At 37.5% G+C, this 15,959-nt stretch overlaps 1 protein-coding gene across 1 annotated transcript in view; it reads left to right on the forward strand.

The window, feature by feature from the left end:
* Positions 1-15,959, forward strand: part of ABCB11 (ATP binding cassette subfamily B member 11) — a 113,674-nt gene that overhangs the window by 39,133 nt on the left and 58,582 nt on the right. The window contains 4 exon segments of the mRNA XM_020990912.2: positions 1,558-1,732; positions 9,384-9,497; positions 11,846-11,956; positions 13,886-14,011. Of these exon segments, the coding sequence (XP_020846571.1) occupies positions 1,558-1,732; positions 9,384-9,497; positions 11,846-11,956; positions 13,886-14,011 (526 nt within the window).

Consider the following 15,959-nt stretch of genomic DNA (forward strand, 5'->3'; position numbering starts at 1 on the left):
AAAAAGGAAGACTGGCCTGACTTCTTTTTGATATAGCCATATCAGCATTTTCCTAGATGTTCAAAAGGCATTCGTTTAATAATATGTTGTAGCATTCTTCTAGAAGTTGATATCAAGTTTGCTGGTCTATATAGATTCAGCTTTTTTCCCTTTTTTTTTGAAAATTAGGACATTTTCTCTACCTCAATCCTGAATTGAATGACCTAAAATAGTTAGTTTAAGCACCATAAAGAATCAGCTGACTTTTAATAATGTGGTTTTTTTTAAAGGCATTTTTTAAAAAAGCAACATAGATTCTGATTTGCTATGTCCCTCAGATTGGTGACTGTCCATATTAGACAAATGTGCTGCATAATTTTAATTCTCAGTTCGCTGCTTTTAAAGAAAACAGTTGTACTTCCACAGTAGCTATATTTTATACTAGGATGCCATTGGGCATTTTGAGTTTTTGACATGGTCTTTATTTTAGCAAGTAAAACTCAGCATGAGTATATAAAGATTGTAACTGCAAAGACTAATTCTTCTTATAAACAATGAAAATAAATGACTGTGACTCAACAGTCAAAGAATAAGTTATAACTTCATAGAATTGCTGTCAACTTAATGGAAACTTTTTTTTTCCTCTCTCACAGAATGCAGTGTGATCATACCATTTAGTTTAGGCCACTATTAAATACACCAATTCAATAATAAAATAGGCTTTGTAGGCTCTCCAGAAGTCCCCCTGCCCCTTCTGATAGGCCATATGTCATAGTGGAAGCACTACAAAATTTGGAAACAATGGCCTTGGTTCAAAACCTGGCTTTGCCACTTATAGCCTCTGTGACCTTGGGTAAATCATTTAAATACCCTGGGGCTCAGTTTCTTCATCTATAAAGGTTACTTGAAGGTAATCTTTGAAATCCTTTCCAGCCCCAAAACTATAATCTTAATATTTTAAGATGTTCAACTGAATGCCATTAGCAATCTGCCAGAACCAATATTTATAGAACTATGGAATATTAGATTTACAAGGTCCTTCCAAGGTCATATAGTCCAGACCTTACTTGAAGTACAAATCTTCCTCTGAATTTGCCTTATCTTTGATAGTTGTTAATTATTTTATTGTTAATAACAAATATAAGCTATAATATTTTTATGCCATACTGCCCTGCAAATAAGCTGAATACTTAAAATGAGGTCTCTTTGGGGATAAAAATGTACTTAGAGTTACACTAAAAAATATTATCAGTTATAGACTGTGCTTTGATTTTATACCAACAAGATTTGAGTGGGGAGGAAGGAGGTATGTTATCCAAAGTAATAAACTCTTGGAACTTAAGTTCAGTAGGTATAATTTTTTTTTTACATTCTCAAGCTTATTAAAAATGCAACACAGAGTGCCTCAGGGGTGGATGCTTAAAATTATAGATTACAGTCCAGAAACACCATGATGTTGTGAGTATTTTGGAAGATGGGGAGGGATGTTCTATGACAGTGGGATAGGAGATAATTTTCGAACCACATATTCCCAATAATTGTGAAACATGTCCCTTTTTCTTTGTTCTTCCCTCACAGATATGAGAAAAATCTTGTGTTTGCCCAGCGCTGGGGAATTCGAAAGGGGATGATAATGGGATTATTTACTGGATATATGTGGTGTATCATTTTCATGAGCTATTCATTAGCCTTCTGGTATGGCTCAAAACTTGTCTTGGAGGAAGGTGAATACACACCCGGAATTCTTCTACAGGTACTTTTGAGTCCAGGGACATTTCATTTCATTTTGGGTTAGTTTCTCAGGAAAGTCTGCTGTTTATTCCCTTAGTTTCCAAGCATGGAAAGCATCACTGATTTGATAGTGTTTAATTTTGTCCATCTGTAGAACCAAGATATGCCTCTGCATTTTATGGGGAATGATCTTGAATTGATTGGATCAAAAGTTTAATGATTTGCAATTAGCTAGAGTTTTTATAGCTATAAAACAGTGGTTGTTTGAGTGTAGCCCAGGAGATAATATTCCATGAAAATGAAAAGCCAGCCATGCCCTCAGCTGAAAATTAGCTTGCTCATATAGTTGAGCTGTATTATAGCATGTACTAATAGGCATAATTGTGCGACATAATAGCTTATTAAGTATCAGGGCAATAACATCCTCAACTGAGCAGGTAATGTAAATATATGTTATTGACCATTTGGGCCTTCTATAGGAGGTTCCACAGCTACTGCATTTCAGAATACATTTTAAGTTGCCCTTTCTGAAGTGGTAGCATCAGTGAATGTGTCCAAAGATTGCTAAAAAGTAGGGAGAGATAGTACAGTTGGGTACTGATCATTACAAATAATGAATCTTCTGAAGTGGTTGCACTATTCAAATTTACCCGGCATATTTCTGTTGTTCTGGGACCAATGAGCCTATTTTCCATAATTTTATTCAAATAGCATGAATTTGAATAAATGTAACCTGGTCAGGGGATTCATTATTTGCACCTAGCTACAGTTCTTTGTTAAAGACTTCATAGAGTGTAATCAAGTAAATGCCATCCTTACATCTAAATCCTCAGCACGTATAGACTCTGAGATAAAAAAATCAAAGTATTGTGCACCAAAAATAGATTAGTTGGAAACATAAATTCAGGATTTATTGTTTTGCTATACTCACACTTTTACAGAAAAGTGAACAGAATTTTAACTGGTTTTGTCATGTACCTGAATCCAAAGTTTCTGATTTATATTATTTGCAGTAATGAATGCATAGTAAACCTATAAGGTCATTAGCTTCTCCACTTGAAGAGCATACGAATGAACCATTTATCCACTGATTCTTAAGCAATATAAGTAGTTCCCTCCACAACTGACTGTGTTTGACATTCTGTCTAAGGATAAAACATATGATAGGTATTTCTGGCGTTAATACTGTTTTCTATAGGAGATCTCTCCCTTGTTGACCTGCTTCTTCTGTGCCTGATGTTCTAACTGCTAATTGTTAACCTCTTACTCTTGGCTTTTCCCACCTTCCTGTTACTACCTTTTAAGCCATTGTGATATTGTTCTGAGGTGAGGGAGGAGAAGATAAGTGTAACATGCTATAAGCAATGTTGCCTAGAGTAAATAGAGTACTGCACTTGAAGTCAGGAAGACCTGAGTTCAAATTCTGCCTCAGATACTTGTTAACTTTGTGGCCCTGGACAAGTCACTTACCCTCCACCTGCCTGTTATTATTCATAGCGCCCACCTTACTACCTTAGATTCTGTGAAGATCAAATGCGATAATGTATGCTAAGTCTTAAATCACTACATAATGATGATAATGGCCAGTTATCTGTTAGGATGACTTCTAATTTTGTCAAAGTTGTGAGTGGGCAATTATGTTCTATAATACGAAATAAAAAGACCATTAGTGTTGTAATCAAATCAAGCTTCGAACAAAGTTAATTTAAAAAGCTTCATGATATTCACAATCATTATCAGAGGCTCATGGATGTAGAGCTGGAAGAGGTGTTTGATGTTACCTAATTCAACTTTCCTCGTTGTACTAATGAGTAAATTGAAACCCAAGATGTTTGAGGACTTGCCCAATGGCACATAGCTAGTACTTGGAAACCCAGGTCCTGTGATTCTGAATCTAATGCTTTTTCCACAGTGCTATAACTGTTACTTTTACATCATCAAATCAAGTGTTTTGGGGGCTGCTGGAGTGAAGGAAAAGATAACTGAGTGAAATAGGAAGCTTCTCCAGTGGCCCTCAAAAGATCCTTGCATCTGTAACTCTGGGTGAGCCAGTCTCTTCTCTTTCACCAGAAGGGTAGATCCAAACACAATGTTTTCTGGGTTCTGGGGTCACAAACTCTCCTTTCTCTTCCTTTTGTTTGATCGAAACCTCCATCTCCTTTCCTATCCAACTCCCACTTCCTTGGTTTTGATTAAGCAGATTCCAAGCTTTACCATCCCTCCCTTTCTTTAAGGCTCTCTGGGATGTTGACTTCTTAACTCAAACGAATTTCTAGCTGGCGGAATTGCAAGTAGGTAGGGAGAGAGGAAGTAGACGCTTTAGAAAATAAATGAAAGGCAGCTTGGTCTCTGGAGGAAGGGCAATCTGCTCAAAATAGCATTGCAAAGTAGAGTTTGTCTTTGGCAAGGTCTTCCTTCCATTTTTGCTCTTCTTTTCCTGATGTCTCCTCTTACCTGTCCCTCAGAAGCCCAGTGTCCTCATGCTGCTTGAGGAGGGTGATCAAGGTATTATGGTATTCCAGTATTTCATCTAGCTCTGGTTTTCCCACAGTGTCTCATGCTCCAAAAACGCTCCTCACTCTGCGCACCTCACATCAATCTGCCATAAAAACTTTGGTGTAGATTATAGCAGCTGGGAAGCATTTTTAAGAAATATGTTGTAGTTGAGCATGGTGGCACACACCTGTAATCTCTGGTTCTGGAGAAGTAGAGGCTGGCAGACTGTTCATACTCTTCCAAGCTGCAGTGGGGCAAGTCTTGACTGACTAAGTCAGGCACCAACTTAGTGAGCTCCTGAGAATAAGCCAGGCTGCCTCTAAGGAGGGCCAAACCCAGCCAGGCCAGAAATAGAGCAGATCAGAGAGCTGAGAGCTGATCATTAGAAAGAATGGGCGTGTCGTCATTGCACTTCTAGCTTGGACAAGATAGCAAGATCTAATCTCAAAAAAACCCAGTCCATTTAAACCCCTAGACTTTTTCCATAGAAATGGTTGTTTAGCCATGATTCTCTTATTTTACATTTACAAATTTCATTTTTTGAACCCAAGTTTAGAACTTAATATTTATCTCTACCTTATTCAAATCAGACCATCATTCTAGACTGCTTAGAGTTTCCTCACTCCAGACTCTTAAATGCAATATGTTAGCTCTTTCTCTAATATTCATGTCATATGTAAATCTGCAAGGATGTCACCTATGTCTCCATCCCAGTCACTGATGTGTCATTGAACTATACATACCCAAGGACAGGTTGCTATGTCACTCCACTAGAGATTTCCCTCCAAGTTGGCATTGATCAACTAATGGTTCTCTCAGTCTAATCATTAAGACAGTTTCAAATCCATTTAAAAGTAAAACCTTCTAGGTTATAGCTTTCTTTATTCACAAGCATAGAGCTAAAGACCGTTACATAATTTGAAATCTGAGTTTATACCTTTATATAATATATATCTCAATATCATGTCCTAGATCTACCAGTCTAGCTGCCTTGTAAAAAAAAAAAGAAATTTTATTAATTTTATAGAACTTACTCTTGATAAAGCCATGCTGGCTTTTAGTAACCACATATCCAATATTCAGATAAACCTGTGATCTTACTGATCTTCTACCAATATAGTCTGGACATCATCCATGGCTTCCTTTTCAGTATTATTCTTGTATAAATTGTCTAATAAGTCTAACAATGGGGGTACCCAGTGTCCTGGGGACATTAATCATGTTCTCTTGTCATTGCAAAGATACTAAAAGAACCCACTGTTCTTAAAGGACAATTAAAAAAAATCCTAGTCCTATTCTCAGGTAACATCTTTCTAGCCAATTGCTCATTTTATATAAATGCCTTTCCCGTTTGACTCCCTTACTTTCAGCTGGAAGTAAAGATGGAAACATGCCTCCTCCCCACCCCCTACACACCAAGGTCTTCAGTTATTTCTCCCTTCTTCCCCCTGCATAATAATGCTTACTAAGTTTATTCTGGAGGTATCATTTGTGCAAACATGAATCACCAGAATTCTTGGGTTTCTAATGTCACTGTCTTCCTAGTAATACCTCTGACTGTGTAGCCAGGACCACCTTTATGCTAAAACGAATGAAAAAGAAAGAGATTGAAAAAGCCTGAGTTGGAACTGAAGTCATAAGTTAGCTACTATTCTCATGTCTAGGCAGTTTCCTTAATCTGGTCAAAAAATGCTGAGTTCTCTCTTATCTTTGAAAAAAAAATGCTTACTTTGAATCTGCCACCCCCTCAAGCTGTCATCATATATCTCCTCCTTTTCACTCTTGATTGTTTCTCCTACCACTCCACCTATTCATGCCCCAGATCCTGGCAATCTGGCTTCTGACTATTGGAATTCTCCCTCAAAAGTCACTAAAACTCTTAATTGGCAAATCCACTGGTTTTTCTCAGTATTTATCCTTGAATTCTCTGAAACTTTCAAGTTATAGACCATTCACACTTGGATAGTCTCTCTTCCCTTGGCTTCCTGGTCCTTCTCTTGCCTACCTGACTGTTTCTTCTTGTCCTTCCATGGCTCATCATTTTCTCCCATCTCTAAGTGTGACTGTTGTTCAAGGTTCTTTCCTCATTCCCCTTCTCTCTTCTCTGTTGAACTTCATGAGTTCAATGATCATCACTGTGCAAGAGGCTACTATGTTCTCCATATGCAATCTTACCTCTCCAATTGCTTGCAGAACATCTCTCTATCTACTGGCACTTCAAAACAATACATGTCCAAAGCTGAATTTACGATTCCCCTTTTGGGGCTTTTGCCTATGCCACTTTCCTAATTCCCTATATCTTTTGACAGGACCACTTGTCTTCTAGTTACCCACGACTGAAATCTTGGTCATCTTTGATGCTTTCCTCTCCCTCAACCCGACATCTAATCAGTTGCTAAGCCTTGAAAGGATTAAAAAAAAACATTTATTAAGTACCAATTATGGGCCGAGCACTAGGTTAATTCTTATTGATTTTTCCTCCAAAATATCTCTTATATTTTTCCCCTCTATCCCATTCATATTGGCACTAGTCTAGTTTATGGCCCCATCATATCTCATCTGGACTATTACTATAATGGCCTCCTAATTTGTCTTTTGCCTCTACTCTTGCCCCTCTCAATTCATCCTCTATCTCGTTAACCCACAGGTCTTATCATGTCACTCTCTTAGTGAAGAATCTTTAGAGCAGAATATCTTAATTTGGGGTCAGCGAACTTAGAAAAAACTTTTTTGATAACTGTATTTCAATATAATGGATTTTCTTCACACTTTAGGTCTTTTTATTTTATGCATTTAAAAATATTATACGAAGAAAGGATCCATAGGGTTCAATAGACTACCGAAGGGGTCCATGGCACAAAAGGCTAAGAATCCCTCCTTTCTCTGAGATAACATGCACATTGCTCAGCCTGGCATTTAAGGCCTTCTTATAGTCTTTTCCCAGCCTACCTTTTCAGCCTTGTTTTATCTTAGTCTCCTTCACACACTCTAATGCTTTAGCCAAACTGGAGTACCCTTCTACAACCCACCTCAATGTATTTGCATAGATTGTCTCTTTTTCCAGAACATCCTTTCTCATCTTTGCCAATTGAAATTCTTCTCTCCCTTCAATGATAAGTTCAGGTGCTGAAGTTCCCCAGAGGAAAAGGATGACAGAGTGGAAAGTGGGATAGTATTAGATTTCTAGTTACAGAACAGAATTCAGATCCTAGTCTTGCTACTAACTACCTCAGTAACCTTAAGCAAACCACTTAACTTTTCTGGTCCTTGTTTTCCCCATTGGTAAAATGAATGGGGGCTGATAAGATTATTTATAAAGACCCTTCCAAATATAAAAGAGTACTCATAGGTTATTCAAATTTTCCTAGGATACTTTATCTTTGTCCCAGTCATGAATTAGATTGAACTATGCTTTTGAGTCAAGTAGACCAAAGTTCAAATTAGGTTTCTGATATTAAACAGATAGTAACCAAAGATGAAACATTTTTATGAGCCTCCACTTTAGTTATCTGAAAAATGGGGATGATAGTACCTAGCTTGATTCGAGTTTTATGAGAATTAAATAAGATAATGTATTTAAAAGCACATTACAAACCATATATACCATTTCCCCCAGTGGAGTGCAAACTCCCTAAGGACAGGAACTGTGGTGCTGTTTCTTGTACCTGTAGTGCCTAATTCAGTGCCATTGCAAACAGAAAGCACTTAATAGGTTTAAATACCACTGCTGGGCATGTACCCAAAAGAGATCAAAGAAATAAGGGGAAAAAAGGTCTTATATATACAAAAAGCAACCTTTTTTGTAGTGGCAAAAAGTTAGAAATTAAAGGGACTACCATCAGTTGAGAAATGGCCAAATAAGTTGTTGTATATGAATGTGATGGAATACTGTAGTGCTCTAAGAAATGAACAAATGGATGATTTCAGAGACATGGAAATACTTATATGAATAGTTGCTGAGCGAAGCAAGCAGAATCAGAGGGACGACTTATGCTATAACAGCAATATTATAAAAATGAACGGTTTTGAAGACTTTTATAAACTGATGAAGAATGAAATGAGCAAACTAGGAGAATAATTTGTACAATAACAATGCCATTGTAAAGATAAACAGCTTTTATAACTATAAGAACTATGATCAATGCAACGACCAGCAATGATTCCAGAGGACCCATGATTAAATATGCTAACCACCTATTGACAGAGAATGAGGCATATATACATATGTGTGTGTGCATATGTATATATAGACACACATATATTTACATATAGCAAATGAGAGAATTTGTTTTGTTTTACTATGTATATATGTTACAAAGAATTTGTTTTCTCTTTTTTTAGTGGGGTTGGAGATAAGAGGGAGAGAAAATAGGTTTCTATTAATTAAAAGAACAATTTAAAAATAGAGAGGTTGAGGGGCTGCTACAGATGTGGGATGTGAATGAATTTTCATGAATTTTCAGATGAGGCCGCTGTATTGTTAGTTTTGCTTGTTTTACTTTGTTACAAGAGACCTTGAATGAAATGGAAATAAAAAAAAGTTTGTAATGTAAAACCAAAATACATCAATAAATTTGTAAAAGAAAAAAATAAATACCCATTGAAGTACAAAATAGATTGCAAACCTTAGTAAGTTTTTTTTGGGGGGGTATAGTGGGAGAATAAGTATAAAAATCTCTAGAGATGATGCTAGGTTATTAGAATTAATAAATTAATGTTGAATTGAACTGAATTTATTTGATTCCTCCCCTTATAAATTGCTGTTGTAGCAGTACTCACAAATATGAATTAAAGACCAAATCTTTCACAAGAATCATATTTTTAAAGCCATTCATGTTGTTAGCCAAATTAACATCCCAACATTCCAGAGAATGATGCATCTGTCTAGTCCTGCCTCATCAGTCCCAGATCATCTCTGATGGAAGCAACCTAATGAGACCTGTTTTGCAAAAACAAACTGGAGAAAGTTGTGAAGTTTTAGAGGAAGAACAGGATGTGCTCTTAAAGTTTTCTAGAGGCTAGCATGCATCTTTCAGACTGCCAGGGCTAGATATCACCAGCAATCTGATAGTCTTCAGTAATCATTTGAATGATCTTGAGGATTTTTCAAAACTGTTGAAAGTCCAAGTATATATAAATTGATGGATAATTACTGTAATATATCTTTCACATTTCAGGTTTTCTTTGGAGTCTTGATAGGAGCTTTAAACCTTGGTCAGGCATCACCTTGTTTGGAAGTTTTTGCCACAGGGCGAGCTGCAGCTGCTACCATCTTTGAGACAATAGACCGGGTATGTGTTAACTAATTTACAAGCTATTCAATTGTTTTAAAACCAACACGATAGTAGCCGATATTTATATAGCCCTTTTAATGTTGGCAAAGTGCTTTATACATTTTTCTCATTTAATCCTGTGGAAGATGCTATCATCCCCATTTTACAAGTCGAAAAACTGAGGGTATGTTACCTATTCGTGCTGATATAGCTAGAGTCAGTCAGTCAGCGAGCATTTATTAAATATTTCCTGTGTGCCAGGCACTGTGCTAAGTGCTGGACATACAAAGAAAGTAAAGAGGTCAAAAAATAAAATAAAAACAAAAATAGTCCCTGCTTCCAAAGAGTTTACAGTCTAATGAGGGAGACAATGTGCAAACAACTATTTACAAACAAGATTATGTACAGGATAAATTACAGATAATCAGTAAAGGAAAGGCACTAGCATTAAGGGACATTGGGAAGTGCTTCTTATAGAGAGGAGATTTTAACTGGGACTTAAAGGAAGCCAGGAGGCAGAGATAAGGCAGGAATTATATCCCTTTATCTTTATATCCCTAGAACCTAGTACAGTTTGGGGCATATTGAATTTAAGATGCCTATGACACATCCAGCTTGATATATCCAATAGGCAGTGGGAGACTGCAACTGGAAATCAGGAAGGAGGTTCTGGATGAGTAAGGAGATCCAGGAATCATCTGCATAGAGATGATAATAGAATCTGTGGGAGTTGATGAGATCACTGAGTGAAACAGTGTATGGGAAGAACAGAAGCAGGAGCAGGACAGAGCTTTTGGAGATATCTACTGTTAGTGGGAGTGACCTGAAGATTAGGAAGTGGACAGATAGGTCAGAATGAGACTAGAATATCAAGAAAGAGAATGATCTACAGTGTCAAAGGCTGCAGAGAGGTCAAGATGGATGAGAATTGAGAAAATGCCATTGGTTTTGGCGATTAAGAAATCTTTGGTGACTTTGCAGGGAGCAGTTTTAGTTGAATGATGAGACTGAAAGCCAGACTTCAGAGAGTTAAGAAGAGAGTGAGAGGAGAGGAAGTTGAGGCATAGAAGGATGACCTTCTCAAGTTTAGTCCCAAAGGAGACAAGAGATATGCAAGAGTAGCTAGCAGAGATCAAGCGAAGTATTTTTTATGTTTTGTTTTTGGGATGACTGGGGAGATATTGGCATGTTTGTAGGCAATAGAGGAGCAACCAAGTGACAGTCAAGCCATGGAGATATTGCTGAAACTAGTCATACAGCTCTTGTCCTTCCATTGGCACACAATCATGTGAAGTACTCAGTGTTCAGAGACAGCACAAAAGAAAAGCTTCATATCTCAACTTCCTTGGGATTCCAGGAAAGTATTGCTCATAATTTGTTGCTCACAAATCATTTCCTCAGTCTGGGTCACAGAGTTAATGTCTGAGGCAGAATTCAAACATAGATCCTCCTGACACTAAAACCAGCATTTTGTCTACTCTGACATCTTAAAGTATTGGTATCTTCATATTGAAGTAAGATTAAAGAAAAAAGAGACTTTTAACAACATTATCAACAGATCCTCATCAGCATTTAGTTGAGGACGCTGAAGTTCAGTTCAGTTGAGACAGATAACTCCAGTATTTTTATTTTTATTTTGAAAAAAAATCTTATTTTTAACATTCATTTAAATTTTTTTCATTTAATTTTTTTTTGGGGGGGGCAATTGGGGTTAAGTGAATTGCCAGGGTCACACAGCTACTAAGTGTCAAGTGTTTGGTTTGAGGCCGGATTTGAACTCAGATCCCCCTGACTTCACGGCCGGTGCTCTATCCACTGCGCCACCTAGCTGCCCCCCTTAAATTTTTTTCAGTTCCAAATTCTGTCTCTTTTCTCCAGCCCTTCCCCCACCCATTGAAAAGGCAAGCAATGTGATAGCCATTATATATGTGAAGTCATTCAAAACATTTTCATAGTAGCCATGTTGCAAAAGAAAAGAAAGCAAGAAAAATAAAGTGAAAAAGTATGCTTCAATCTGCACACATGAACTCCAGTAGTTTTCTGCTACACCACCATCAATAGCTGATGTCAGGAAATATCAAGAAATTAAAATGAAAACAGTTGGTAGGTTATCCAGCCTGTGTGCTTATACAGAAAGGAACCTGGTAAAGCTCTGTCTTTGGTGGATAGGACCAGAAAGTCCTAGGGGCATAACATAGCTGAGACAAAACTAGAGATGAGTTCAGATCCAAAGATAGATGGTGGTGTTCGAAGGACTGCCGGACAGAGGATTTTTTCAGATAGTAAATTCAAAGTCAGTTTGAAGCTTGGGATAAACACTGAAGCTCCTAGTTTTTGATCATTTAACCCTTCCCACTCTGCTTCAGAAACCAATCATTGACTGCATGTCAGAAGAGGGTTACAAGCTGGACAGAGTGAAGGGTGAAATTCAGTTCCACAATGTGACCTTCCATTATCCTTCCAGGCCTGATGTCAAGGTAATTATCCTCTGGTGACAAATATTGTCTATTAACATATTATAGTCTTCTCATTTGATTAATAATTTCTGAGATTCCACAATAAGGGTGGTTCCCTTGAAGTCTGATTGTTTCTGGAACTGGAGTAGTTTATTAGCAACTTTCTGGAAATGATCTTAAGGATTGTACAATTGCTCTCTCCAGTTACTCACTTACAAAATTCTTCTGCATTCTCCATTCTGTGCACGTGCCTTGGTTAGAACACCAAATGCCAGTACTTTGGGATCAGTCAAGCCCATGGGGATGTTGCTGAAACTAGTCACATAGGTCTTTTTATTCTATTGGTCATGACCATATGAGGTACACAGTGTTCAGAGACAATGCAAGAGAAAAGCTTCATCTCTCAACCTTGCTGGGATTCCAGGAAAGTGCCATTATACTGAGTTGCAGGGTGTGTGAGGTGGCAAAGAGATGCATCTGCTGCCCCTACTTGCTTTTTTTACTGGTAGGGCAGGTTCACAAGGGCATCCAGGTCAGAAGTTTCAGTGATGGGCAAGTGTTACTGAGTTACTACACTCCCATAACACAGATATGGGGATAGACTAGCACCCTCTAATGAGAGTTTCCCTGACTTTACATAGCAAGTCTTCAAGGCAATGACCCTTCAAGGAAATCAAGGTCCTTTCAAACCATGCCAGCTAAACTTGGTCCTTCTTTGTTACTAGTGGAACTCTAGCTATACTTCTCCTCTTGTCCCTCTATTGAATTCTCCTTAATTGGCATGACCTGACATGCATGCATGCATTCAGCACCTACTGTGTACAAAACATTGGGCTAGATATTGGGAAAGATAAAAAAGAAAATTGTCCCTATATAGATCACTTCACAAGTATAGACATAAGCATTGTTTATATGGGCTATGTAGAAATATACACAACTGCCACCTGAGTCTGTGATTTACATAATATTCCTAGAATTGATAATATGAAAAGCTAAAAGATGTATTTTAATCTTGTGTGTAAATGGTGGTACTATAAATAAATGATGATTAAAAATCAGATACCTGTGATGAAAGAACAACCTCATTGTGGTTTTTCAATAAATGCTTTTGAATGGAAATTCAGTAATTATATTTCTATTTAGACTTCTGTCCCCAAGGCTGATTCTTTATTTGCCTAAACAAGATCTTCTTCTTTGACTGAAGCCATTAGAATATGAATATATATATTTGTATGTATACATACATGTATCTATATATGTGTGTATATATATATATATATGTTTGTGTGTGTATGTGAGTTAGGATTATTTCTCTGGTATGAAATGAAATATTAGTAAAATTTAACCATATTTTGAAATCTCCAAGCATTTTCACTCACTGAAGCATATAGTAAAAATGTTTTTTGTTTAATTTTCTCCCCTAAATTTAAATTATTGGTTTAACATAAATGTAATTATGATTTTGCTCTTTAATGTAGACATTAACCAGAATCTAATCTTAAAATGTTATATGATGTATGTATCATGCCTAAAGTGTACAAATTCCCTAATATCTATTGACAACCTGCAAACTGGAGATTATGTTTCTATGAAAATTTGTCTTCTTAATGTTTTGTTTGCTTAAAAAAAATCAACTGTCTCATTTTGAGGCTTTGGTAGGATGGAATTCCTTTTGTTTAAAAATTAATTACAGTCACCAACAATAACAACATGACTTAATACTCCAATGATCTAAACAAACATTTTTATGCACTAATAACAGCCATCAATTAAATGAGCAATTAGATTAAATCCAAATGTGCACAATCCAGTGTGTGTGTGTATTTGTGTGTGCGCACGCACATTTATAGATGCAAGAGTAAATGAGTTGTCTTAGGCATCCTTTTGCTTATCCTATGCTATCATGTGATGATAATTGTAAAACTGACCTATGTTTTATTTTTTCTTCAGATTTTAGATAATGTTAGCATGGTAATAAAATCTGGAGAGACGACAGCTATCGTAGGCCCCAGTGGGGCTGGGAAAAGCACAGCAATACAGCTGATTCAAAGATTCTATGATCCCAGTGAAGGCATGGTGAGTTTCTTTAGGAAGTCCCTCTGTGTGTGGAAGTTGGTCTTGAGTGCTTTGACCAGAATAATTCTAGTCTACACTGGGACTGTGTCTATACTCACCCTGATTCGAGCATTTTGACTAAATTGCAAAGTTGGAACAATCAGTTGGACTAACTCTTTGGGTTAAATTTGGACAAGCTTAGTTGACGATGAATTCAGTCAAAATGATCCAACCGGTTATCTGTGTAAATGAGGCCTGACCCTTCTACCCCTTCATTCTGAGCCTAAGCTTCCTTGACATTTTGTGGTCAATCTCTTTTGTTTGTTTTTGCATATATTGTTTGCCTAAGTTACAGAGGCTCAAAATGTATACAACAAAAACATTAAAACCAAAGTGGCTCAGAGTTAGAGACAACACAAAGAGGATAGAGAGTTGGCTTTCTACTCAGGGTTCAAGTCTTTCCCTCTGCCAGGCAAGTCTTGAACTTTGCAGTACCCCATGCAAATCTCTAAGGTTATAAATTGCAAAACTGTGATCTGCGTTAGTAGAGGGCATTTTCTGACATCAATGGGAATTCCTAATATCAATGAAATAAATCATAGGCCCAGGGACCCCCAAAAAGCCTAGGGTTGAGTTTATTTATATAGGGCAGCTAGGTGGCGCAGTAGATAGAGTGCCTGGGTTGAAGTCAGGAAGACCTGAGTTTTCATGGCTGGCCTCAGACACTTACTAGCTGTGTGACTCTGGGCAAGTCACTTCACCCTGTTTGCTTCCATTTCCTCATTTGTAAAATGAACTGGAGAAGGAAATGGCAAACCACTCTAGTATTTTTGCCAAGAAAACCCAAAAATGGGGTCAAGAAGAGTTGGCCACGACTGAAACAACTGAACAACAATATAACAAGTTTATATAGATTTTAAATGAAAGGTTCAGTTACAGATTGGAGATAATTATTATTTTTTTTTTTTGGTGAAGCAATTGAGGTTAAGTGACTTGCCTAGGGTCACATAGCTAGTGAGTGTTATGTGTCTGAAGCCAGATTTGAACTGTGGTCCTCCTGACTCCAGGGCCGGTGCTCTATCCACTGTGCCACCTACCTGCCCCCCGGGATGGTTCTTAATTATTAGTAGCGGGTATTTTCACCCAAAATTTATGCAGTTCCCCAAATTTAGCCTTAAATGTGTCACAGAACCATAGATTTTCAGTTAGAAAGACTCAGCGGGCATTTAATTCAGATCACACCTGAATAAGAATCCTATTTACAACTGTTTACCGAGACTCTGCTTGAAGATCTCTAGAGAGGGGAAGCCACCAGCTGCAGAGGCCACCCAATCCCTTTTTGGACAACTATAATGGCAGAAAGTTTCCTTTGCATCAAGCTTAGGTTGGTTTCTTTGTTGCCTTCTACTCATTGCTCCTAATTTGGCCACCCGGGCCAAGCAGAACAAATCTAATCTCTCTTCCCTATGCCTACGCTTCAAATGCCTGGAGGATAACCATCATGTCTGTCTCTAAGGATTCTTTGCTCCAGGCTTACTTTCCCCAGTCCATTCAACTGATCTTCATTTGACATGAGTTTGAGGCCCTGCTCTGGACACTCTCCAGCCTAACTGACTGAAAGCCTAGCTAGAGGCGGAAAGTCATGTTGGCACAGTCCTCTCTGATTCTAAGTGACAAGCACATTTGAACACACATTATTGATGGTTCTGGTGAAATGCCTTGTGTTGTCACACTCTGGAGAACTGCATTATTTTGACAAATAGAAAAGTCAGCAACAAAAGTGACTTCTCATTTTTCACAGACATGATGTCTCTCTCATACACTTTTCATGGTTCTCATTCCTCTTGTCTGAATAGCACCCACAGTTTACAGGACATAAAGTGGGCACCATTTTTGCAGATAGTCCTTTAACTTGATGCCCCGCTTTCAGATTATACTAGTGTACAATAGCAAGGTGTCTTTGTATGTA

The sequence above is a fragment of the Phascolarctos cinereus genome, unplaced genomic scaffold, assembly GCF_003287225.1.
Source record: "Phascolarctos cinereus isolate Bilbo 61053 unplaced genomic scaffold, phaCin_HiC Scaffold_726;HRSCAF=1367, whole genome shotgun sequence".
Taxonomy (NCBI): domain Eukaryota; kingdom Metazoa; phylum Chordata; class Mammalia; order Diprotodontia; family Phascolarctidae; genus Phascolarctos; species Phascolarctos cinereus.